At 39.7% G+C, this 26,615-nt stretch overlaps 2 protein-coding genes and 1 pseudogene across 2 annotated transcripts; 1 reads left to right on the top strand and 2 right to left on the bottom strand.

Annotated features, from left to right (window-relative positions):
* Positions 1-4,083: 4,083 nt before the first annotated feature.
* On the bottom strand, positions 4,084-5,630 carry LOC117913285 (annotated as a pseudogene).
* A 7,722-nt stretch (positions 5,631-13,352) lies between these two features.
* Positions 13,353-14,723, bottom strand: LOC117913284. The gene has a single exon (XM_034828233.1). It carries the CDS (start codon positions 14,721-14,723, stop codon positions 13,353-13,355), a length of 1,371 nt encoding a protein of 456 aa, XP_034684124.1.
* Positions 14,724-22,818: 8,095 nt separating this feature from the next.
* On the top strand, positions 22,819-26,062 carry LOC117912506 (receptor-like protein CLAVATA2). Its single transcript, XM_034827099.1, has one exon. It carries the CDS (start codon positions 23,536-23,538, stop codon positions 25,756-25,758), a length of 2,223 nt encoding a protein of 740 aa, XP_034682990.1. The 5' UTR covers positions 22,819-23,535; the 3' UTR covers positions 25,759-26,062.
* The last annotated feature ends 553 nt before the right edge of the window (positions 26,063-26,615 follow it).

Below are 26,615 nucleotides of genomic sequence, written 5' to 3'. Positions count from 1 at the left end.
GATGATGTCATCCATGAAAACCTCCATAATTCGCTCCACCATATCACTGAAGATACTCAACATACACCTTTGGAATGTTGCAGGTGCATTACATAAACCAAAAGGCATTCTTCTATAAGCATATGTTCCAAATGGACATGTAAAAGTGGTCTTTTCCTGATCTTCCATAGCAATTTCAATTTGAAAATACCCTGAATACCCGTCCAAAAAACAGTAGAACGAATGGCCAAAGACTCTCTCCAACACTTGATCGATAAATGGCAGTGGAAAATGATCTTTCCTGGTTACTACATTCAACTTTCTATAATCAATACATACCCTCCACCCTGAAGTGAGGCGCGTAGTGATTTCTTCTCCTTCTTCATTCTGAACCACAATAATCCCTGACTTCTTGGTACCACTTGAGTAGGACTCACCCAAGAGCTATCAGAAATAGGGTAAATGATACTTGCTTGAAGTAGCTTCAGCACCTCAGCTCGCACAACCTCTTGTAAATGAGGATTCAATCTTCTTTGAAGTTGACGAATTGGCTTAGCTTCCTCCTCCATATATAAATGATGCGTGCAGACTAAAGGACTAATGCCCTTCAAATCAGATATTTGCCATCCTATTGCTTTCTTACATCTCTTGAGAACTTCCAGTAAACACTTCTCTTGATGACTGGTCAGAGATGAAGATATTACGACAGGACATTGATTATTGTCTTCCAGGTATGTATATTTCAGCTCCACGGGTAGAGGCTTCAAATTGAGTTTTAGGATTTCTTTTCCAGCATCTGCTCCCCCTTCTTTATTGAACAAAGGTAGAATCTCTTCTATCCTCCTCCAACTTTGTAGAGTAGCAAGCACATTAGGGGGTTCAGACAAACATTCCTCACAATCCGCAAAACTTTCATTCAGCTTGTCTTGCATTTTCTGATTGCAGTGCTCCTCTACCAGAGTGTCAATAATACACACTTCCTCTGGATCCTCTTCTTCTTCCGGAGTGATTTGCTTTTTAGATATATAAAAGATGTTGAGATCAAGTGTCATGTTGCCAAAAGTGAGTTGCATGAGCCCATTCCTATAGTTGATGATTGCATTTGAGGTAGCAAGGAATGACCTTCCCAGGATGATAGGAACTAAATTAGCTTCCTTTACAGTAGGATCCGTATCAAGAACAATAAAATCCACCGGATAGTAGAAATTATCAACTTGAACCAAGACATCCTCAATTACTCCCCTGAGAATTTTTACTGATCTATCTGCTAGAGATAGAGTAATTGCTGTTGGCTTCAACTCACCAAGTCCCAATTGCTTATAGACAGTATATGGAAGCAAATTCACACTAGCTCCCAAGTCTAATAAAGCTTTCTCCACTACCTTTCCTCCAATCATGACTGAAATGGTAGGACTTCCCGGATCTTTGTACTTCATAGGAGACTTACATTGTAAGATTGCACTTACTTGCTCAGTCAAGAAGGCTTTCTTATTTACAGTCAACCCTCTTTTGATAGTACACAAGTCCTTTAGGAATTTTGCATAGGTTGGAACTTGTTTAATCATATCCAACAGTGGGATATTGACTTTAACTTGTCTCAATACTCCAAGAATTTCAGCTGCATTTCTAATCCCCTTCTTCCCATGCAATGCTTGAGGAAAAGGTGGAGAAGTTGATTTCTTCAGCATTTCTTCCTTCAGAAGTTCCTTCTCTAGATTTGCATTTATTGTTGACTCATTGTCCTCTTTCTTTTCACTGATCTCTCCCCTTTTGTCTTCCATTTCCTCCTCTTTCATTGTCTCTTCTTCTTCTCCAACATGTGGCTTAGGTGGTGGCTGCTCAATTTTCTTACCACTCCTTAGAGTGATCAAGGCTTTGACATCTTTCATCTGTGATGATTCTCCCTCATGGCTTTCCACTTCATGGACACCCTTAGGGTTTTGGTGGGGTTGAGAAGGAAATCTTCCCTTTTCTTGCACTGTATTCAAGTTTGTAAGCCTTGATATTGAGTATTGGAGATTATCTATCCTTTGGGTTATATCATTTTGCATTCCATCCATCCTTTTGTTCAGAGTATTCTCTACTCTGTCAATTCTTTGATTAAGTTAAGCATTGATGGCTTTTTGTTCTCCAACAAAATCTCCCACTACCTTGCTGAGATTCAAAATGGCTTGTTCAAGACTTGAAGATTGTTGAGATGGTTGATCTGGCTGTTGGTACTGAGGTGCTCTAGGCTTCCATGAAAAATTTGGATGATTCCTCCAACTTGAGTTGTAAGTATTTCCATAGGGTGTGCATTGTTATTGGGCTTGAATTGTCCAACAACATTTGCCTAATCTCCAAACATTTCCCTTTCAGCTGAAATTGTAAGGCATTCCTCCACCAAATGTTCATAGGATTGACAATTAGGACAAAGCTTCATTTGCACTGGTGCTTCAGCAACAGCTTGCACTTCATGCATCTTTTTCAGTTCCAGCTCCTCCAATCTTCTTGTCACAACTGCAAACTTTGCTTTCGTATCATCCTCTTCTTTCAAGGTATACATCTTAGCCTTAGCATTGAAAGCACTTAGTTGAGATTTCATCTTTCCCACTTCTCCTTTGGTTGGTTCATCCCATCCCCTTGAAACTTCAGCTACATAATTCAAAAAATCCATAGTGTGGACCCCGCATTTCGTGCTCATGCGTTTCCCACTCGATGGCAAGCTCGATTTTTATTTGAAAATTTGATTTTTATTTGATTAAGAAAACTGACTTGGAGTCGCCACTTATTTTTGTTTTATTTTTAAAAGGGTAAACAAAATAAGAAAGAAAAACCCTAAGTGTGACTCCTTATTTGGAAAAGGTGATCTACGAAAAACCGGATCGGGTTCGGGGGTCAGGTTACTTATCGGGAAGGTACGGTAAAGACCATAGCACCCCTCTAAGTCCCTAAAAACGGGTCTCTACTAATAAAATGAAGTAATCGTGGCAGTCAACAAGAAAATCGATGAATACTCAAATCGATCATGCACAATATGAGAAGCAAAGCATGTATAAAGAATGAGTGAAATATGAATAGATGCGTACCTGGGCGGCAATCACGAACGCGCTATCGTGAAACATGGTTAGTGAACAATGAACAGGTATAATTAAACGCATATCAAGGAATAGAGTAAATCAATCATGCGTGTCAAATAAATCAATCAATCAGGCAATCAATCAAAAAATCAGATATGTCGGGCCCCCACCAAAGCCCGTTTATTTTTTAGTGAATTAATTTCATAAATTCTATAATTAAGAATTACGAAAATAAATTCACACTTATTTTAAAACATTTTTAAAAGATCATGAAAGATTTGAAAATTGAGTGCCGAAGAAAATGGCAACAAAATTCTATTAAAGTGTTATTTTTGAGATTTGAAAACTTTAAGGATGAAGATTTGAAGAAGGGAAATTATTTGGAACATGGGAAAGTCAAAATCATTTTAAAGAAAGATCCAAAAAAAAAAAACTGGAAAATTATGCAAAGAATGAGACTTGGGACAAAGTTATTTCCAAAACCAAGAATGGTGAAGATGAGAGAAATAAAGGGGAAGTGACACATGGCCACTAAAATTGGCATGCCAACGGTGGCCATGCAATTGGATGTACGTATGAGTGGGCTCAGCATGCAAGTGAGAATTGCCATGCAGATAAGGATCCAGATCGTCTTTTGTTGCAACAATGAGGCAAGGCACCTCATAGCTAGTATTTTCACCATGACTAGCAAATTCCTCAAGCAACTCAGCTGCTCTCTTCCATAAGGACTCATCAGGACTGTCATACGCAAACAGTGCAATATCATCATCTGCTAGCATCTGTATTAGGAAATCGGGTCTCCCAATTCTCACCTTCAATCTTAACTTGATTTGATGAGGATGTTTCATCTTTACCTTCAAAGTCTTCCTCATTCAAAAACTTGGAAATGTCGATGACAATTATGACTCATTTTTTTGGTGATGCCGCAGTCTTCAGGTGTTCACTTGACCCATTAATTGGAGATTTGACACAACTGGCATCGCTGTTATTGTTCTCCGTGTACTTGGACTCGGACTGCCCACAATTCGATGAGATTTCTTGAAAATCAGTCCCATGAGATGAAACAGAATTCAAGCAATCTGTGACCTCTGCTATTAGACCTATATGAGAGTCGTGCCATCATGTCTGCTAGAGCAGTGTGGATATCTGGAGGACTTGCTTCATTTGAGATGATGACAGATTCTGAGCTGCTAGTATAGACACTATCTGGTAGGGCTATCCAGCCTTTATCTTGCAAGGGCAGTCTAGCTACACCAAGCAAATCCTCAGCATTTCCCTCATCAGATCTGGAGAAGATCTCTCTGTCTTTGTTACCGGATTGAGAGGCATCACTTGTAAGGTTTGTCCTTGATCAAGCTAAACTTTCTTAGTTGCTGTCTCCATTCAAAAGCACTTATATACAATGCCGACACTTCTGAGCTCGGCAGAGAACCTGTCCAAGGCTTTCCCACTTAAAGCATAGGGGATAATGAACTTTATGAAATCAAGTGAGATGTAGAAGATGACGTTATTGAGCCAAATTACACCAGCCCAAACTCCAACCAATTCCTTCAATTGCAGCAAAGCTCCAATTGGCATGGACTGCAATCAAAGTAGCAACCAGCTGAGCAACCAAGAAAGCCTCCACAATCAACAAGCCAGGATGCTCAACATAAGACCAACTTCAAGATCGGGTCACAAATATGAGAGCCTGACTGACAGTGTTCACTTGCAGGTATATTGCAGACGCAAGCTTTCAGAAGTCATCATGAGTTATTCTCTCAATGGTTGGCACATGAAATATCCACGGGAAGAAATCTATTTTGTATGCAGCCCAAAAGAAAATGACTGTCATCATTGCCAAGTAACCGCCAAGAACAATGCCAATTGTAAAAACATCTCAGCCAGCTTCCAACTGTCTGGTAGAAGAGATGATTTCACCCTGTCCTTTGATATTGTCATAATGGTACCATCATTGAGAATCGCAATGATGAGCAGCATAAAAGGCGGGAAGCCAAACTCCCAGATGAGGACTAACAGCATGAAACCAAGCACTTGTAATGGAAACCGCACCTATAGTATAATTTTTCATCATTCTGAAGATTGCTCGATCGGTCAAAACAGCACTGATGATAACACTAAGGCCAGATTCAGTGAGGGCAATATTAGAAGCACTACGAGTTGCATCAGTTGCATCAGCGACAACAATACCAATGTCAGACTTTTTAAGCGCAGGAGCATCATTAATCCCGTGAATATGAGAGCCTCAAATCTTCAAATTGGATGTAGAGGATTCATCACTTAGCGTTTATTTTTTTTTTTTTATCTTTTATTTTAAATACCAGAAATCAGTAATCCCACGTGGTCTGCCAGGCGCTGAACTCTTGCTATAGGTGATATGATACCCAACTGACGCAGTGGTCATGAGGGAATGGATTAATATAAGAGATGGTCTTCCCCATCTGCAGCCAAAACGCGTCAGCTGCCTCCACCAAAACCTGATATGCTGAGAAGTTTCTGTCTATTATCAGATTCGGTGTCTGATCCTTCAATCGCAGTGATCTTCTCTCCTTCAAACTTGATGCATGGATGCCATCTTTCAAAGGACCTCATGTCCATAAGCACCCAGAAAAGATTCATGTCTTGCGTTCATCGTGCACAACTCTCCACAAGTAAGCATCAAAACAGGGGAAAGAAGAAAAGGAACCAAACCATGAAAACAGAGTATAGGTGAGGGATAACGTAACAAAGCAACTATAGCCTCATGTTTCATTTGATAGCCATGAACTAATACAGGTGGGGATGATCTGGAAATCTTCAATATAACAAGTTAAAACCGAACCATGTTCAAAGAGGATCCAACCACTTTCAGAAGAAAAGAAAAATCAAGCGCATGAGAGAGACAAAGTAGAGCATCATACATGAATAAGCATACTCAATCGAAACAACCCTGTGGCCCTTAACGTCCACGACAAACAATCAAAGCTATGCTCATAAATCAGTAAAGAATGAGACAACATATTGAGAAACAAGAACGTACCTAGCTTGAGGGCTGTCTGGGAATTCCACAGGCAACCTTCTTCAACCTCTCCTTCTAGCAATCGAATACCACCCTAACTCTCAAAAAGAAAACTCTCTTACCTGAAAGAAAACCTCCATCCAGACCTCTCTTCTCTCTCAAGTCCCCTGCTCTGTAATATAAACGCCGCTCCCACTCTACTAACAGAATCTCCTCTTCTAATCCGTTCCCCTGTTTTCCTACTGTAGCTCTCCTCCAGCCATATAAGACCAGAGAATATCCCCAAACAGAATACTCTACTCTTTCCTCAATCCTCTCTCTCTCGTTCTCTTTTTAATTCCCTCTGGTTTTCCTCCTCCCAGTTACTCCCTCTCACAATACTCTTTTTTCTCTCCAGAAACCTCTCACAATGCTCTCTGTCTCACAAAAACGCTGCAATATCTCCTTTTCCCTGAGCAAAGGATTCTCCTCCAGAAATCTCTCCCTGGTTTCTCCCTTTGAATCCTCTGTTTTTCTCAAGCTACTCGCCTCTGTCGATCACCTCCAGATGCACCCCCTCTCCTCAGCTTTCTGTTCTCTCTCAGCTCTCAAAGCTCCCTGCTACTCTACCCGTAACCCAGAAAACTCTCCCTCAAGCCAAAGGATCCTCTCGAATCTCTCCCCGTCGCCTCTTCCAGCAAAGGATCCCCCCTCCAAATATCTCTCTGCCGCACGTCCAAAAAGCCTGCACCAAAAAGCACCACTCCCTCTAACTGCCAGAGACGCTCCTCCATAACGGCTTTCAGATTGCCATGCAACGTGTCACCTTTTGGTTGCTCCTCAATTCCACTACCTGATTCTTCAGCAACCAGCCAGGAAACGACACGTGGCCTCCTGAAATCCGGACATTTGGCAAAACAGGTTGTATGAAATGCACCCCATCATGGGGGTCTACAAATATGCCCCTCTTCGGTAGAGTTCACGAGTGTAAGGAATATGAACACTGAAGTGAATAGTAAGTGTGAATAGTGAGTGGAGTGAAGTGAACTCTACCGAAGAACCAAAGAGACCCCAATGAGACACTAGTGAAACACGAAAACTTGGGCCAAAAGGTGAATAAAAAGCTCTAATCCTAAGAGAAATGGTATCAAAGCGCCTCTAAAGTCACACCAAGGATCCAGACTCCCTCTAAGATGTCCCCAAAAGTGACTCGAAAAACCATATCAAAGATGAGTAACGGTCGAACCACCTCGGAGTACGGGAAAGAATGTACTCAAGGGAGACCTCCTTGTGTGAACCACATGAGAATGCTAAGTGTAGGGTGTCCAACAACATGACTGAAATACGTGTCGCGAACTCAAAGAACTGTGTCATGGTAGTGAAAGGGGAATCCCAAAAGAGCAATGACGATCAAGCAATAAGCTCCAGGTAACTGAGTGAGGAAAATAACTCTGAAAACCCAAAATGGAGGAAAAATGGTGACTCAAAATGCAAAGAAGACTCAACTATGCAGGCGTGACTCGGAGATGAACAAGACTCAACTCAATCCGACAAAACCATGACCGATCGATATAGGTGCGGTCCCAACTCAAACTAAACACGAAAAGTGATAGGAACATGGCCGATCGATATAGGTGCGACCCCGAAAAACACGAATTGACAAGATGATGACCGATTGATATAGGTGCGGTCCCAGACTCGAACTAACATGAAAATGACCGATCGATATAGGTGCGATCCCAGAAACACAAACTGACATGACAAGGAGATGGCCGATCGATATAGGTGCGGCCCCGACTCAAACTCAAACTGATAAGATGATGACCGATCGATATAGGTGCGGTCCCGAAACTGAACTGTCATGACAAGGAGATGGCCGATCGATATAGGTGCGGCCTCGACTCAAACTCAAACTGATAAGATGATGACCGATCGATATAGGTGCGGTCCCGGAAACTAAACTGTCATGACAAGGAGATGGCCGATCGATATAGGTGCGGCCCCTACTCAAACTTAAACTGACACGATAATGACCGATCGATATAGGTGCGGTCCCGAAACTGAACTGTCATGATAATGAGATGGCCGATCGATATAGGTGCGGCCCCGACTCAAACTCAAACTGATAAGATGATGACCGATCGATATAGGTGCGGTCCCGACTCGAAAACTGACATGACAGGGAGATGGTCGATCGATATAGGTGCGGCCCCGACTCAAACTCAAACTGATAGGATGATGACCGATCGATATAGGTGCGGTCCCGGAAGCTAAACTGTCATGACAAGAAGATGGCCGATCGATATAGGTGCGGCCCCGACTCAAACTCAAACTGATAGGATGATGACCGATCGATATAGGTGCGGTCCCGACTCGAAAACTAACACGACAGGGAGATGGCCGATCGATATAGGTGCGGCCCTGACTCAAACTCAAACTGATAGGATGATGACCGATCGATATAGGTGCGGTCCCGACTCAAAAACTGACACGACAGGGAGATGGCCGATCGATATAGGTGCGGCCCCGACTCAAACTCAAACTGATAGGATGATGACCGATCGATATAGGTGCGGTCCCGACTCGAAAACTGACATGACAGGGAGATGACCGATCGATATAGGTGCGGCCCCAACTCAAACTCAAACTGATAGGATGATGACCGATCGATATAGATGCGGTCCCGACTCAAACTAACACGGTAATGACCGATCGATATAGGTGCGGTCCCGACTCAAACTGACACGATGATGACCGATCGATATAGGTGCGGTCCCAGAAACTGAATTGATAGGAAGATGGCCGATTGATATAGGTGCGGCCCCAACTCAAACTGACACGATAATGACCGATCAATATAAGTGCGGTCTCGACTCAACACAAACTGATATGACAATGATGATAAGATGGCCGATCGATATAGGTGCGGCCCCGACTCAAACTCGAACTGATAAGACAAGATGATGAATGACCTGATCAAATGGCCCAAAGCTAAAGGATAACCCAGATAATGATGCAAGCAAACTCGGGAGGGGATATGCCCCAGTATGACAACTCATGAGGATCGACAACTAGGTCGAAAGATAATGAAGCCTGTGAAAGGTCCGATGATCCTAGGGAAGGAGGGTATGCCCCAGTATGACAACTCGAAAAGGTCAACAACTAGATCAAAGGTGAGTGAAGCCTGTGGAAGGCCCGATGCTCTCGGAGAAGGGGGTATGCCCCAGTATGACCACTCAGAAGGGTCAACAACTAGATCAAATGTGAGTGAAGCTTGTGGAAGGTCTGATGATCCAGGGAAGGAGGGCATGCCCCAGTATGTGACAGTGAACAGACTGAGATATATAATATCTCAAAACTACTGTACTCTGAAATATGCTTATCCATCATGTAATGAAAATGTCCAACCTCAGATAGGTAATGCCAAACAGGACCATGCATCGTGATACCATGCTGACTAAACAGAAATGACTGACGAATAAAAACAATGATGACTAGTGCTCAAAATGCGAAAAACAAGCAAATCAACACTCAACATGCCAACTGTCAAAATGAAAGCATCATCACTGATAAATCAACAATCTGTCAGGCCCTGCCGTCATGGAAAATGTTGAACCTAAAGTCCAAAAGATATATGAAAGCACAACCAAGGTGATCAAGGACTGATCTACATCTCCTCCTAATCGAGAGAGGGGTGAGGTCATGTGTCACAGTGGGATGTGTAAGATAAAAGAAGGTGATGATCAGGCTCTGGTATGATGGAAGGCGTGAAAGTATCCAGGGTGAAATAACTGAGTACGAGATGAAAGGTATGTATCCGAGATCGTCCAAGTACGCCGAGAAGACTAAACCCGAGGTATCAATAGCTCCATAATCCATCGAAAAGCAGTAATCACAAACAGGAAGCCAAATCTCGATGTCGAAACATCCAACAAGGTGGCTATGCCCCAGTATGCAATGAGGACAACATGAAATAATCCAATGATCTCTATATCACCCGTCGGATGCTCCAACGTCAAGAATCAGTCTTAACTCCCTCCAAAAGATGGACATGCCCCAGTGTAAAGGATCCAAGTGGGGTGGCTATGCTCCAATGAGAAATGCTCTCCATCCCGGCTATGCCCCAGTGTAAAGCAATGCATCCGAATCAACAAATCAATCAATCTCTACTCCTGGTGCTAAAAATGGAAACCTCTCAACATAATCCATATGAATCAGAATCCCAAGGCTCTATGAATGTGAATGAGGTGGCAATGCCCCAGTATAAACCACCTGAAGTGACTATGCTCCAATGAGAAATGTTCTCCATCCCGGCTATGCCCCAGTGTAAAGCAATGCATCCGAGTCAACAAATCAATCACTCTCTACTCCTGGTGCTAAAAATGGAAACCTCTCAACATAATCCATATGAATCAGAATCCCAGGGCTCTATGAATGTGAACGAGGTGGCTATGCCCCAGTATAAACCACCTGAAGTGACTATGCTCCAATGAAAATCAAAGTCCAATGCCAACTAGAGGGCTATGTCTCACTACGTGCAATCTCAGAAGCAACCGTGTCTCAAAATGAACCACCATCTCAAAAATCAATCATCAATGAGTGGAGTGTGTCAATGCAAAATATCGAGTGGGGTGACTGTATCTCCAATAAAAACGCTCTCTGAAATGGCTATGCCCCAGTGTAGGGTCATCCAACAACTCCTAATCCATCATAATCCCAGCGAAGAAAGCAAACCGACTATGCCTCAGTGCAAAGCATCATCCCAAAAGAAAACGTCATCAATGAGCGGGGTATGCCCCAGTGTAGATAACAGCGCCTCTGAAAATCCATCACTGATAATAGGGGCATGCCCTAGTGTAAATCATCATCCCAACTCCCCATCCATCATGCTCCGAGGAATAATCTCCGACTAATCTCGAGTATTGCCCATGTGTGAGCCATCAAGCACAACGTGTGAAGTCATGGCCTCAGGGTGGTCTTCAGACTCGAGACGTAACGTAGGCCAAGGTAATAGGGTGAAAGAAATGAAAGGAAACTAGGCTCAAAGATCCCAATGACATAATCCTCATACCCCTCGTGCATGATATGCAATGCGTAGAAAACGTCATGAGTCCCGGACCTAGGGGCCCCCACACGAAAAGTGATGATAAATGAATGGTTGCATCAAATAAACAAGAATGAAGTGTGGATACTAAACCCATGTCAAACATCAAACAGGATGAGAGAAGAATGAGATAAGATGAAGTGGAGTGAAACGGAGGGATAAAATAAAGATGGAAGAAGGCGAAGAGATAGAAAAGTGAGTGATGGTCACCCTGCATCAAAACATGGAAAATAGTCACATCCAAAATAGAAGGAATGATGGATAGAGCAAGAATCCAGAGATACTAAAGAAAGGTCGCTCGTCTCTCTCTCACAAAAATCGAATGGATGACTCATACTCTCACCCAAAATATACACTAAGATAGAATCTTAGAGAGAAGCTCTCATACGAACTCTCTCTATCATATGAACTCAATGAAGCAAACTAGCACATTCATACATGTGCTCAATGGAAAATGATATAATGAAGAATGCGCCTCTTTTTTTTTTTGTGCATACTCTGATCAATAATGAATGATCTCTCATGAAATACATAGCCAAATGGATAAACTCTCCCCATATACTGATGTAACATGAATCCTCACTAACAAGACAACCTCCCAAAAATAAGATCTCTGAATCACTGCTCATAAGGCGAATGGGGGAGGAATGTGACAATCTTCCATGCAGTGACGTGTGAACAACCATCACTCAAGGTGAAACAAGGATAATGTCGAGTAAGCAATGATGAAAGAAAAGTCAGAGAACGAATATCGCAAGTGGTGATAAGTGATATCGGAAAATAGTGATGAAATGATATCCAAATGGAAAATATCACAATGAAGAGTGAATAATGAGGCTCGAATAAGTATGTCAGGTCTGGAACTCATGACATATCTAAACATAGCATGCAAACACTACAGGGTCCCCAACCCGGTGTAATAAGTAGATGAGGTGATGAAAGAAAAGGCTATATGCTCGTGTGAGGCTCAAAGGGCTAGCAACGGGTAACTCTATGTGTGAGGGTGATAAAGTAAATAGGCTCATGAAATGATGGCCACCCATCCTTTGACCACAACCTCAAACATTGTGCTTTCAAGATCTCACATGGTCAAAACTGAAGACTGGCATCCATCCAACAAAGTCATGGCGACTCCTCTGAAATCGTGTGAAAGCTCCCACTGATGCTCTGTGATAACCGTCAATGTCCTCTGATAATCAACTCACCCTATCATCATAATCCAACTCGTCATCGGTCATAAAATCAGTCACTCTGATCATATCAAAACACCTGAAGTCATATGCAACAACTCAAATTTGAACGCCCTATGGCGATCCCTCTACCTCAACAATATCGTCAAGCAGCCAAACCACTCTCTCATCGTGATCCGTCTATCATCGTATAGAGCTCATCTCGGGTTTAATCATCTCCGACACTACCTGGTCAGATCAATGAACTGATGGAACGGATAGGCAATGGTACTGTAATATGCTAAGGTGAACAATGGATGGTAAAGGTCGTATGATGGTACCAAGGGGTGGTGTCATGTCAAGCTCAAAATGGATAGGTCATCAAGTCCACAGAGTCAAAGTACGAATATGGATATGGTACTGCTCTAATCAAAAGGTGAAATGGGTCACAGCCTCAAACTCCCTAGGTCGATCTCCTGATCCTAGGTCAATAGGCTCAATATCCTCCATGATAGGTCAGGCCAAAGTGATCGTGATGTAAGTGAAAGATGTATCATATCGAAAGCATAACACGCATCAACACAAGATGTGTAAAACACACTCACGAGAAAAAAAAATGTCATAATACTCAGATAAAATATCATATCACTAAATGAATCAACGAGTACATCATGTGTGAAATGATAAAGAACTACAAACAACTGGACTCTCAACATGAAACTAAAAACAATGACCCTAAACCAAAAACAAGACTCAACAAAACAAAAACAACTCTGACGAACTAAAAACTGGACTCAACAAAATGGAAATGACTCTGATGATGACCATAATCAGAATGAAAATGCTCTGAACTGAACTGCTACCAAATGATGTACCCACGTCGACTGAACCAAGTCCTCAACTTGGAAGATCCCAAAACACCATATGCCCTCAGTACCATCAACATCCAAAACAATCTACTGAAGACTAGGAGGAGGAGGAACTGCATGTGTGGAATGCGCAGGCAGAGGATTGGTGGTCACACTTGGCCTAGCCAAGTCAACCACCCCTGAATCGATCAAATCCTATATCGCATGATGGAGTGTTGAACAACGCTCAGTATCGTGCCCCGGAATCTGATGATACAAGCAGTGCTCATGTGAACGGAAATGAGGAGGAATAGGATGGGGCAAAGGCCTCGGCGCCAAAGGAACAATCACCCCAGCGTCTCTGAGCTTCTCAAAAGCTCTAGTCAATGTCATGCCCAAAGGAGTGAACTGTCTCGTAGCCCTCTGTGCATAGGGTCTAGGTGGCGGGTGAGTAACGGCTCTCAGATGTGGTGGTCGCGGCTGCATGCTAGTCTGAGCAATGTAAGGCTCCTGAGCATAATCCAGCTGATACTGATACTGTGGAAGAGAAAAATGAGCTCTGACTGTAGGTGGCCTATAAAGTGAGTGATGCGTAGGCCTCCGATGCTGATAACTAATAGCGCCAACCTCTCCAGATCTGCCAAACGGACCAATCAGCTTCTTCCCCTTACTGTCAGAGGAAGGAGTAGTATCTGTCCATAATCCTCGAGCAATGGCCTCCTCAACACTGAAAGCTGCCTGAACCAAACTCCTGAGATCCTGAAACGGGATGCCCACAAGACGTCTCGCGAATCTCGGCTGTAGGTTCCGAAGAACCATGTCAATCTGATCCTGCTCCTTAGGCCGATCTACCATACCAGCCACCTTTGCCCTCCAACGAGTGACAAATGAAGAAATAGACTCCTCTGGCCTCTGTCTAGTGGCCTCCAACTCTCGTCTGGATACATCAATATCAGCACTGAAAGCGAACTGAGTCAGGAACTCATGAGCCATGTCCTCCCAGGTGCGAAGTCTCGAAGGCTCAACTGAAGCAAACCACCTCTGAGCTGCCCCACTAAGTGACATCGGGAAGAGGGCCACCAACTGTGCATCATCTATCCCATGTGCTCTCATAACTGTGCTGTATAGTCTCAAGTGGATCTTGGGACAACCAATCCCACTATAGCGCTCAATGTCTGGCATGCGAAACTTGGCGGGTAAGCTAGCCACCGGTATGCCATCTCTGTCGTCCCAAGTCAAACCCCCGTCCTGCAATCTGATCTGTCTCATCATGGACTCAAGCCTCTCAACCTTGGCCTCCTGCTCGGCCAATCGAGTATCCTCAATAGTAGGAACCATGGGAGGTGGCACTGTGACAGTAGGTGGCAGAATAGTCTCATAATGATCTGCCAAATGGAATGGAGTACCAAGTGAAACTCCAGGTGGGCGAGTCTGTGCTATCTGAGGTGCATGAGGAACTGTCTCATCAATGACCATGCCCACTGGATGGGGATCCTGGCAAGAACTCTCTAACTGATCCAAGCGTCTACTGACTCCGGCCATGAACTCCTGAATGGAAGCAAGTGTGGAAGCTAGCTCGTCCGACATCTCAACTGAACTATCTGAACTCGGATATGAATCTGCTCTGATCAATCGACCTCCTACTCTCCTCCAAGAATGTGACTCCAGACTCAACCGACTCCTAAACTGACTCCCTACAATGCAAACAAAATGGATGAAGGACACGAGATAAAACTCTAAAAGACGACAATACAACATACAAGCACATGGTCCTGAGGTGGCAATCAGAAATCTGGACATATGATGAGAACTCTGGAGTCATAAAGGTGTCCACTGTGAGGTGGCTACAAATGTGACTAGAGAATTTTCATCAATAATCTGAGATAAAAGAGGTGTGAAAAACATACTATCACGAGATCAGTACTCCATCTATAAACATATATCTTTACCTCAACTTTCGACTCGAGCTCCATAAGAGGAAGATAATAAGGTGATCAAGGTGAATCTCTAGAAAAAAGTGTGGATGTGAAAATGCGTCTTTCACCTTTCCGTAATGAAAATATGAGCATCGAGTCAAAAATCGAACCAATGATCAAACAAATGATGAGGTACTGAGCTCGTGATAAACGTATAGTGTAAAAAGATGATCAATGAACATATCCCAAAGTAGCAAGTGAGTGTCAACAAAGTGAAAGGGTGTGTCGAGCCAAGAAATGAGAACGAAAACCCTAAGGAGGAAAACATGACAAACTCATTGAGTGAAAAACTCAATCCAAGGTGACAGGACAAAGGTGATCCAACCGATACTCAAACTCATACCAATCTCCGAGCACTCTCAACCTGAGACTAAAAAGAGGGAGTGTGAATCCGAACTATGACCACAGAGGCTCTGAAAGCCCTCAGATGCACCCACGTGTAGGGAAGGAGTCCTAATAGAAGGATCTATGGCTCAACCTACGAGGTCAAGGCGGCTCTAAACGGATATGGGTGGACTTTATAATATCCCTAGCAGAAGCGATCGTACCCTCTGGCGGTACGCAACCCTCTGCACGCCTCCGAAGAGACGGGGCGCTTCCATGCAAGGTGGTCATCAGCTCCACACATGCACTACCTCGACATCCCAGGGGGGTTCCTATGGTGAAACCTCTCAAACTCTCAACACTCAACGGTCGACTAAAATGCACAGTGAATGGTGTGGGTGCATCCGAAAACCCTAAGAATGCTAAAACAAGAGAGAAAACACACTGGTCGCACAACTATCCATGAAACCTAGCTCGGGGCTATACAGGTCTTCAATGATCGGACTCCAATCAGCATCGATATGTCGGTCTCCTCCAGAACGCTCCCAAACATCGGTATAGCCCGTCGCTAAACCCTACTCCTAACCTCTATCTCGGTCAGAGTACAAGCACACACAAGGCCTCACACTTGCAAAAGTGAGAACCGAAATGAAGGAAATGACCGAAACTAGAGGGTCGGAGATAAGGGGATAGATGTGCTACCCACACGGACAAGCAACACGCAATCACACAAAGGAAGGGTAGTCATGCAATCACGCAATCAAGCAAAGCTCAGATATATCATCATGTACACACAAGATAAGCGAGAATACAACAATCGAGACGAATAGTGATACGAAAATCATGCTCAAAGATGATCAAAATAGTATATAAGTAAGAGAATCAACATGTCAAGCTGAGTGATATACAGTGACAAGTCTATACATGTGAGGTGATCAGAACAAACATGGCAAAATCAGGGTCACTATGCTAAGCAAGGTAAGATAAACAATTAACAACAGTCCAGCATGTCAATGTCTCAAACAAATATAGCGATGAAGCACAAAAAAAAAATCACGGCATCAGAAGCCCCAATCAAGATAATCAATCAACATGTCAAAGCCCAAATGAATATAATATCCATGCATGTCTCCAATAATATCAAAAACTCTCAATGTGCAATCACGAAAAGGTACCCACTGATCGACCTATCAAACGCCACATTTGCTTCATCTTACATTCAAGCTTGACCCTCTAAAATATCCCCAGCAGAGTCACCATTTTGTGGACCCCGCATTTCGTGCTCATGCGTTTCCCACATTTGATTTTTATTTGATTAAGAAAACTGACTTGGAGTCGCCACTTATTTTTGTTTTATTTTTAAAAGGGTAAACAAAATAAGAAAGAAAAACCCTAAGTGTGACTCCTTATTTGGAAAAGGTGATCTACGAAAAACCGGATCGGGTTCGGGGGTCAGGTTACTTATCGGGAAGGTACGGTAAAGACCATAGCACCCCTTTAAGTCCCTAAAAACGGGTCTCTACTAATAAAATGAAGTAATCGTGGCAGTCAACAAGAAAATCGATGAATACTCAAATCGATCATGCACAATATGAGAAGCAAAGCATGTATAAAGAATGAGTGAAATATGAATAGATGCGTACCTGGGCGGCAATCACGAACGCGCTATCGTGAACCTGGGGAAAAGAAAACTACACGATTCAATACTAGAGGGCAAGTTGTTTATGATGGAAAATGGGAAAGTTTGTCAAGCTATATGGGAACATTGGTGCAATCTCAACACAATGTACCCATCCAAGTTCAAGATTGGAATCATGTTAGTGAAGATGTGAAGAAAAAGATTTGGGCCTTAGTATTGGTATATGTTAGTTACTATTCAATCTAAATTGTAATGTTATTGTTTAAAAATGATACCTCTTATTTATACATGACATTTTAATGCAATACAGGAAAAATATGAACTAGAAGAAACATGTAAGAGCTACATTCTTCAATGTTGTGGAAATTTGTTTAGAAGCTACAGAAATAAAATGAAGGTCAAGTATTATAACCCTTATAATACAGATGATAAGAGATTGTGTCATTGACCTCCACACTTATCGGATGATGATTGGAGGTGGCTCATCCACTTTTGGGGTACACTTGAGGCTAAGGTAAAGATAATGATCTTTTCTTGATAGTGTATCTTATGATACTCATATTCACATAAAATGATATTTATTAGTTATATCTAACCTAATACTTCATGTATATAACTTTTATTATGTTTCTATTACCTATATAGGTGACTTGCTATTTTTAATTGATGTAAGATATCTCAGGAAAAAAAAACAAGGCAAATAGGGCAAAACAAGTGATAAAGCATACATCGGGATCAAAAAGTTATACTCATATTCGATATGAACAGGTTGGAAATTTATTATGAATATGATTTGTTTGTACGTAAATAATTCATCATAAATAATTCAATTGTTTTACTTGTAAGAATAGGCACAAAAGAAGGAGAATCGAAGTGAGCCTAATAGAATTGAGATGTTTGCCCTAACACACACAAAAAAAGATGGGACGCCTGTTGATGATCGTTCTAAGGAGATTATGGTAATAAAGTAAATAAGTTTTATATACTTTTATTTCAATCATAGCCACATACTAAAATTATTTTAAAAGTTTAACTATTATATTTGTTTTTTATAATTCTAGAATTCAGCAATTATTATCCCAACCTGAGGGAACATCTTCTTCTGCTTCTGCATCATCTGGAGCATCTACATCTGTAGATGAGATATATACTCAAGTCATGGGTTCAGAGAGGCATGGTCGTGTTCGAGGGTATTGATTTGGTCCTACTCCTACCTCAGTCTTTGGTTCTACTAGTAGAAGGCGATCAAGAGTTATTCTTTCAACACAACTTGAAAACGCCCAAGAGATGCTAATAACTGCAGAACAAAAGTTTACAACTGCAACTGAAGAACTCTCAAATGTGAAAGGGGAACTCTCACATGTGAAAAAAAACATTTGAAGAGAGGTTGATAGAAGTTCAAAGGAAGACACGAGAAGAAGTGAAAGAAGAGTTTGAAGAAAAAAATGATGGAAATGCAAAGAAAAATGCAAGCACAAATTCAAGAACAGATGATGTAACAATTTCAGCAAAAGCAATAGAAATTTGAATATTATGCTATATCTTTATATGATATATTCTCTTAACTTTTTTTAAGATTATGCTACTTATTTATATGATAGATTCTCCTAACTTTTTTTTGCTTTCTATGACTATTATGTGATGTTTGGTTGGTTAATTTGTTATATTATGTTAGAATGTGAAACTAAATTTGAATCTCTTTTGTTTTTTGTTTGTTTGGTTTTTTTTTTTTATATATATTATGTTTTTGTTATTTAATGACTTATATTGATATATAAGTTTTTAACTAGTTTGGGATAATTGATTGTATTATATTGTACTATATTGAAATTGTTTTAATTGCTTAATTGCTTAATTGCATATACAGGTCTAAAATGAATTTAATAAGGTTTATAACTAGTTTGGAAAATCTGAATTTATAAAAAACCAATGTCTAAGTATAACAAATTTTAGTCACGACCATTAAAAAGTTGTGACTATAAGTCTACTTTTAGTCACGATCAGTAATGAAACGTCACCAAAATTTAGAGATAGAGAGGACATCCTATGAGTAATTTTAGTCACAGTCATTAATAGTCGTGACCATCAGTGTATATTTTGTCATAATACACTTAACAATTCATTACGATCACGTAATTAACCGTGACCATAGACCCACGTTTAGTCACGATTAATAAAATGACCGTGACCATAAGATACATTTAGTCACAGTTGTGGGATTGATCGTGACCATAAGATTACATTTAGTCACAGTCATTTAATTAACCGTGACTATAGACATACATTTAGTCATGATTAAGGAATTGACCATGACCATAAGTTTACATTAATCCATAAGTTGACATTTAGTCACGGTAACTTACTTGACCATGACCATAAGCTTACATATAGTCACGGTCACTAACTTTATTCGTGACTATAAGTGTACATTTAGTCACAGTTTATTACTTGACCATGACTATAGTTTAAACATATAGTCACGGTTTATTACCTAACCATGACTAAATTAACTAAAAACAACAAAGTACTCCTAACTTTTGGTCACAGTTTTCGTATGGTCGTCACAAAAAAGTAAATCATATGGTCACAATCATTTAGGAAACCGTGACCAATACCTTTAGCTACACCTCGTATTTTGATGCTCGATCATGGTTTCATAAGACTGTTAGATTTTGGTCATGGATATATAAGATTTGGTGACAGTTGGTGACTGTCACGTAAAATCCTATTTCTTGTAGTGGTAGTAGTTCATTTTAGCCTTATCTTTATTTGTACCCTATTTGCCTCTTTGACATTTTTTCTGATTTCCTTTCTTTAACCCCATATTTCCAATGGTACCACCACTTTTTTCTTATTACTTACAATTATTAGCCTGTTGTTGCCTCATATGGTTAGTAAGTATGGTGTTTTGTACCTCTAAGAGCTTCTCTTTGAACTTAATGTGGTGAGAAATATCTGTAAAAGTTTTGATATTCTTGTTATGCATGAGCACAAGTTTCATTTGCCCCCCATAATTTAAATAAAAAATGGATAACAGTTGTGACTTAGTGCTCATCAACTAGGTTATTACTAGATACTTTTAAGTCATAAATTAGGGTTAGCATTGTCCTCAAATGTTCAATCATGGTGTGTATAGGGTCCATGACATATTGCTTGAACTTCAAAGTGAGCGCTTGTAACCTGACTGCGATGTCAAACCATAGACAATCTTAAATTTATTCCATATGTCAAGGGTAGTAGGGCAATGTTCAAACTCCCCTATTAAGTCATTGTGCATGCTACTTAACATAGTGAAATGTGTGCAATAGTCTTTTTTAACCTAAGAATAATAAAATTCCATATCGTTGCAGTATTGGACCAAATTCCTTTCTTTGAGTTAGGTAGTTAAGGAATCTAAGATCTCTTGTTCATTTACTAGGTATTGGATTTTTTTTTTATGCTACATATCATAATTATTGTCATTTAATTTCTCTTTTAGTCAAATCAACAACAAAGTTCTTGGTAACAATTCGACTGTGTTTATTGCATAGAGTATAATATTATTATCATATATACATTTCTTAATTTCAAATTAGCCTATGATATTCTTGTTAACATAATGAGATAAAAAATTTCGCAATAGTCATTATCATCTCTCATTGAATGTGTATTAGAACATTTAGCTAATTAATTTAAAATTTTTTAATTTTTTTAAAAGATGCCAATATCCTTTTAAAAAAATCCTCCATAATAGTAAGGGAGATAAAAAAAAATCCATAAGTAAAGTCTAATTATAATAATATTGGACAAAAACAACCTACATAAACAATTGATATACAAATAAAAATTTTATGCATAAAAAACTAGAAAGGTAATGCATAAATCCAATAACCCTATTATTAATTTTGTTTTAAGGAATAAGGTAGCCCCTTGGGTTGAGCTACACTTTTGTGCTTGCATGTCTAGCTCTGTATCTTTGAATTATTATTATTATTATTATTTTGCGCTTGTACTTTTGAATTGGACTTGTGCTTTAGGGTAGTCCATTTTGTGTTTACATGTCTAGACCTATACTTTTGGAGTTGATCTATTGTTTTATGCAGTTTATTTTTATGCTTGCATGATTGGGCCTGCACTTTTGAATTATTTTTTATGTTTGCACGTTTGGGCCTATATTTTTGGATTAGACCTACACTTCTAAGCAGTCAATTTTAGTTCTTGCGCACTTAGGTCTATACTTTTGGATTGGACTTATGTTTCTAGATAGTCTATTTTTGTGCTTGCACACTTGAGTCTGCATTTTTTTATTATATAAATAATAATAATAAATTCATTTAATGGAAACAAATATCTATTTATTTCAAATAAATAAATATAAATAGAGATGAAAACAAGCCTAACTCGGCTATGACACCAATGTAAGATAAAAAAAAACTATAATTTAGATAAATATTTGTGGAAGATCTTTGTTACTTGAAGTACAATCTTTAATAGTTGATGGCTTCCTTTCCAAAGAAACTAGTAGAGTTTGTTGACTCACTATATGAACCACTTTAAGCGATTTTCTAAATAAATAAATAAATAAAAACATATGCGTTTAATTTCAGGCATTAAAAAACACCTCTAACATTCTAAAAATCACTTCTATGAATATGCCATAAAAAATAAAAATAAAAAATTGATACTATAATCAACATAACCTTATCTTTTTCCATTTTTTTAATAAAATCTTTTTAAAATGTTTTCAATACGAAATGAAAAATGTTAAAAATAAAATAAAATTTAAACAAGGACATGGACACAAAATTGAACATAATATAATGTAGCGTTATTTGCCATGCTAGATTCTGTTTTCTTATATGGTATATTTTTGTTTTTCTAATATCAAAGTAATTATAATTTTAGAGTAATTTACAACAATGTCATAATGTTGAGTTGATAAATTGACTAGTTAATTTAACTTAGAAAATATGTAAACTTAAATGACATTTTTATAAGAAAAATTCAATGGACTCTTATCTCTTTGGCGTTATATCATACTTTAAATTTTATACTCTTAATTATATATGAAAAAAACTTTTTAACATTATATTCATATATTTTGAAGTTTTAAAGTTTTATTGAACCCAAAACATATAATATTTACATAGAAAAAAAATTTACATAGAAAAAAAAGTGAGTCATGACCAAATGATATCAATGTCGAATCAGTCTATCACTCACTCCATATGAGACCCTATTTCGACCCTATTTCTTTGGCTCTATCTAAAACCATATTAAGTTGTGTTTGCTTCCTACGAAGAATCCCATATTGGTACCCACGTAAGAGTGGATGGTGATATAACATGTGAAATTATGAGATTTAGATAGAATTGAGACTAATTCAAAGAAAAATATAGAGATGAAATATAAAAAAAATGACAAGATATAAAAAATAACCGGTTGATTTTTTCCATACCATATGAAAGAAATGATATCTTATTCTTACCATCAAAAATTTATTTCTAAAATCAGTGTAAGGCTACTACTTCAAATTATATTTTCCCTTCTTATCCTTATACTGCAACTTTCAATTATAGCAATAAAATATAAGTTTTACCTTCAAATTGTGGTTTTATATCAAACAAATTCATAATTTTTACAGCATTTTGGAAGAAAGAAGACGCAGAAATTTTATATGGTGGAACCCAGTGGCACATGCAAAGTTGAAGGGTATGGAACAAGACAAAGGGAAAGAGAAAGAGAAAGAGAATAAAGGGAAAGTAAAAAAGGAGAAAGGAGTCACTGAGGGGGCTGAGTGGAGTGAGAGAGCTTTGATGGTTGCTACACCCCACTCAATCAATGAATTGATGCTGCCCTTTTTCACTCCCTCTTCAGGTTCTTCTTCTTCTTCTTTTCTCTGTCTCTCTCTCTCTCTCTCTCTCTGTTTTCTTAGCTTTTTTGTAATGCATAACCGTTCTCCATAATCATCATTATTGGCATCATAATCATCTTCCAGTCATAGGACTTTAAGGGTTTTTTTTTCCTCCATTTCTTAAACCCTAGAAAACCCCTCATCCACACAACCCCAATTGAGCTTTTTATTTTTATTTTTGCATGACCCATTGTAGTAACCCTCCTCCTCCTTCATATCATCATCCAGTCATGGGAGTTCAGGGGTCTGTTTTCATCTCTTAAGACTTAAACCCTAGAAAAAACGCCTCTGCTAAACAGCCCATTTTTTATTTTTATTTTTTATTTTTAATGCATGACTCATGTCATAATCATCTTTCACTTATGGGACTTTTAAGGGTTTGTTTCATGATTTCATCTCTTAAACCCTAGAAAACCCCTAATACCCATCATCATAATCTTCTTTCATTTGTGGAACTTGAAGGGTTTGTTTCCTCTCTTCAACCCCATAAGACCCTAATCCACACCACGCATTCTTGAATTTTTGGGCATAACCCATCATCATATTCATCATAATCATCTCTGATTCATGGGAATTCAAGGGAATGCTTCTTCCCTCAAACCCTACAAAAACCCTAACCCACATCACTCATTGTCATTGCCACTGTCACTGCTCTTGTTGATACTACTGATCTACCCAAACCCGCCTCTTTCTGCTTCTGTTGAACTCAACCCTGATCACCAAGCCTCTCTACTCCTCTTCAAATCATGGCTGCAAGACCCTAACCAAGCATTGTCAACATGGGTTGGGTTCAACTGCACCAGTTGGGCTGGACTCACCTGCCATAATCAAACTGGCTGGCTCATTTCCCTCAACCTAACAGCCATAAACTTGTCAGGACCCCTTCACCCCATGTTGTGCATGATCACCACTCTTGAAACCCTAGTTTTGTCGCGTAACAATTTCAATGGTACAATTCCTCAGTGTTTTGGAAATATCTGGGGTTTGAAAACCCTAGACCTTGGTTTTAATAGGTTTTCTGGTGATATACCTGGTACATTTGTGAAACTCAGGCACTTGAGAGAGCTTTTGTTGAATGGAAACCAAGGTTTGGGGGGTTTTTTGCCTAGTTGGATTGGTAATTTCTCGAAAAAGCTTGAGAAACTTGACTTGAGTTCCAACATGTTTAGAGGAAAAATTCCAAAAACTTTGTTTTACTTGGAATCACTCGAATATTTGGATCTTGGAAACAATTATTTGTTGGGAAATGTTGGTGAGTTTCATCAACCTTTGGTTTATCTAAATCTTGGTTCTAATGAGCTTTCGGGTACTCTGCCTTGTTTTTCGGCATCTGTTGAATCTCTCAGTGTTCTCAATTTGGCAAATAACTCAATCGTGGGAGGAATACCGACATGTATTGCTTCGCTTAGATCATTATCACGGCTGAATCTATCCTCTAATGGGTTAAAATATGAGATATCTCCAAGGCTTGTGTTTTCAGAGAAGCTTCTTGTGCTAGACTTGAGTTTCAATGACTTATCAGGTCCTCTACCGAGTAAAATTGCAGAGACAACAGACAAATCAGGGCTTGTTCTTCTTGACCTTTCACACAATCAATTCTCTGGTGAAATTCCATCAAGGATTACAGAACTGAAAAGTCTGCAGGCACTGTTTCTTTCTCATAATCTTCTCACCGGTGAAATCCCTGCCAGGATTGGTAATTTGACCTATCTGCAAGTAATTGATCTTTCCCACAACTCGCTTTCAGGTTCCATCCCTTCGAACATTGTTGGGTGTTTTCAGCTCCTTGCTTTGATATTGAATGACAACAATCTTTATGGTGAGATTCAACCAGAGCTTGATGCATTGGATAGTTTGAAAATATTGGATATCAGTAACAACAAGATTTCTGGGGAGATTCCTCTGACGTTGGCTGGTTGTAAATCACTGGAGGTTGTAGACTTCAGCTCCAACAATCTCTCTGGAGCTTTAAATGATGCAATAACCAAATGGCAAAATCTCAGGTTCCTTTCTTTGGCTCGAAATAAATTCAACGGAGCTCTTCCCAATTGGTTGTTTACATTCCAAATGATGCAAGCAATGGATCTTTCAGGCAATAGGTTCTCTGGCTTCATACCGGATGGTAACTTCAACATTAGCTTGAATTTCAACTACAATGACATTGGTCCAAGAACCCCTGAGGAGCCACTGATTACAATCCAAGATCCTGAGATCAAAGCTTTTGCAACTGTTGCTGGTAGTAATGAACTAAGCTTCAACTATGATCTATTTTCAACAGTAGGAATTGATTTATCTGGAAATTTGCTACATGGTGAGATACCTGCAGGTCTCTTTGGACTGCAGGGTTTGGAATACCTGAATTTATCATATAATTTTCTTGATGGTCAGATTCCTGGTTTAGAAAAGATGCAGAGATTAAGGGTATTGGATTTGTCGCATAATTCTTTGTCGGGTCAGATTCCAGAAAACATTTCCAGCCTTCGAAATCTGACGCTCTTGAATCTTTCATACAACTGCTTTTCTGGTATTGTTCCAAAGGAGCAGGGCTATTGGAGGTTTCCAGGAGCATTTGCAGGGAATCCAGAATTGTGCGTGGAGTCCTCAGGTGGAAAATGTGAGATGGCAAGTATCCCAACAGTGCCTGCAAAGGCGTTTAAAGAAGAAATGGAGGATGGACCAATTTCAGTTTGGGTGTTTGGTGTAAGTGCCATTGTTAGTTTCTATTCTGGTGTTGTTTCTATGTTTTGTTCGGCTCGAGCTAGAAATTACATTATGCAGACAAAAGGTTAATGCATTTGATATGAAACTGAAAACTCTGTTGTACATTCCCATTGTTCTTTTCTATCTTTGTTGTCTTGTCATCTTGTCTAAATAGAACCAACTCTACAAGAAATGGAGCTCATCACCAATCCCTTCTTCCCTTTCAGTGATGAAGTTTTATACCGTTTTGGCACGTTATTTTTGTAACACTGTATTGTAAGAAACTGTGTTCTTATGCCTTGAATTTGTTTACGGTTTTGTCTCTGCTGCAGTCAGTTTTAGAAATTTGGTTTTAATTGGCTGTGAAAATAAGCCATTACTGGGTTTCTGCATTTATCTTTGTGTAAAATCCCTGAGCTAATTCTGTAATGCCATATTGCAAGAAACTGTGTTCTTGTGCATTACTTTAAATTCGTTCATAGGTTGTCTTTCTGCTGTAATCAGTTTTAGAAATTTGGTTTACATTGCTTGTGAAAAGAGTCCATTACTGGGTCCTTGCATTTAGTTGTGAGTAAATCTCTGAGCTAGAAGCTGCTGCAGGTTCAACATTGTTGTCTTTAGTTCACTGAAAAAACATCTTTCTGTAATATGTTTCGGGTTTCTTAGTTTCTTGCAAGCTAGGGACCGAATGAATTTGCACTTGTGATGTTGAATGTTGAATGCAGTATTGTACATTTGGTTTGTTAGATTTCATACGAACCCTTCTTTGGAATCATAAGTGCCATGGATTATAGGCCTTTCTTCTCACTCTTTTCCGGGTTTGCACTCGTATAATCCACCTGCATTATTGATTCCCAGGAGAGTCCTAACTATTTGACCATTGTAGAGGATGAATTTCATGTTTTTGGACAAAACCTTACCTGAATCTGCATTGTATGCAAACTGGA

The sequence above is a fragment of the Vitis riparia genome, chromosome 4 (genome assembly GCF_004353265.1).
Source record: "Vitis riparia cultivar Riparia Gloire de Montpellier isolate 1030 chromosome 4, EGFV_Vit.rip_1.0, whole genome shotgun sequence".
NCBI classification, from domain to species: Eukaryota; Viridiplantae; Streptophyta; class Magnoliopsida; order Vitales; family Vitaceae; genus Vitis; species Vitis riparia.
This window is presented reverse-complemented; position numbering and strand designations above follow the sequence as displayed.

Excerpts from the sequence above, each read along its gene's own strand:
- LOC117913284 (XM_034828233.1), bottom strand. The coding sequence starts at position 14,723 with ATGTCGGACGAGCTAGCTTCCACACTTGCTTCCATTCAGGAGTTCATG.
- LOC117912506 (XM_034827099.1), top strand. The coding sequence starts at position 23,536 with ATGGGAATTCAAGGGAATGCTTCTTCCCTCAAACCCTACAAAAACCCT.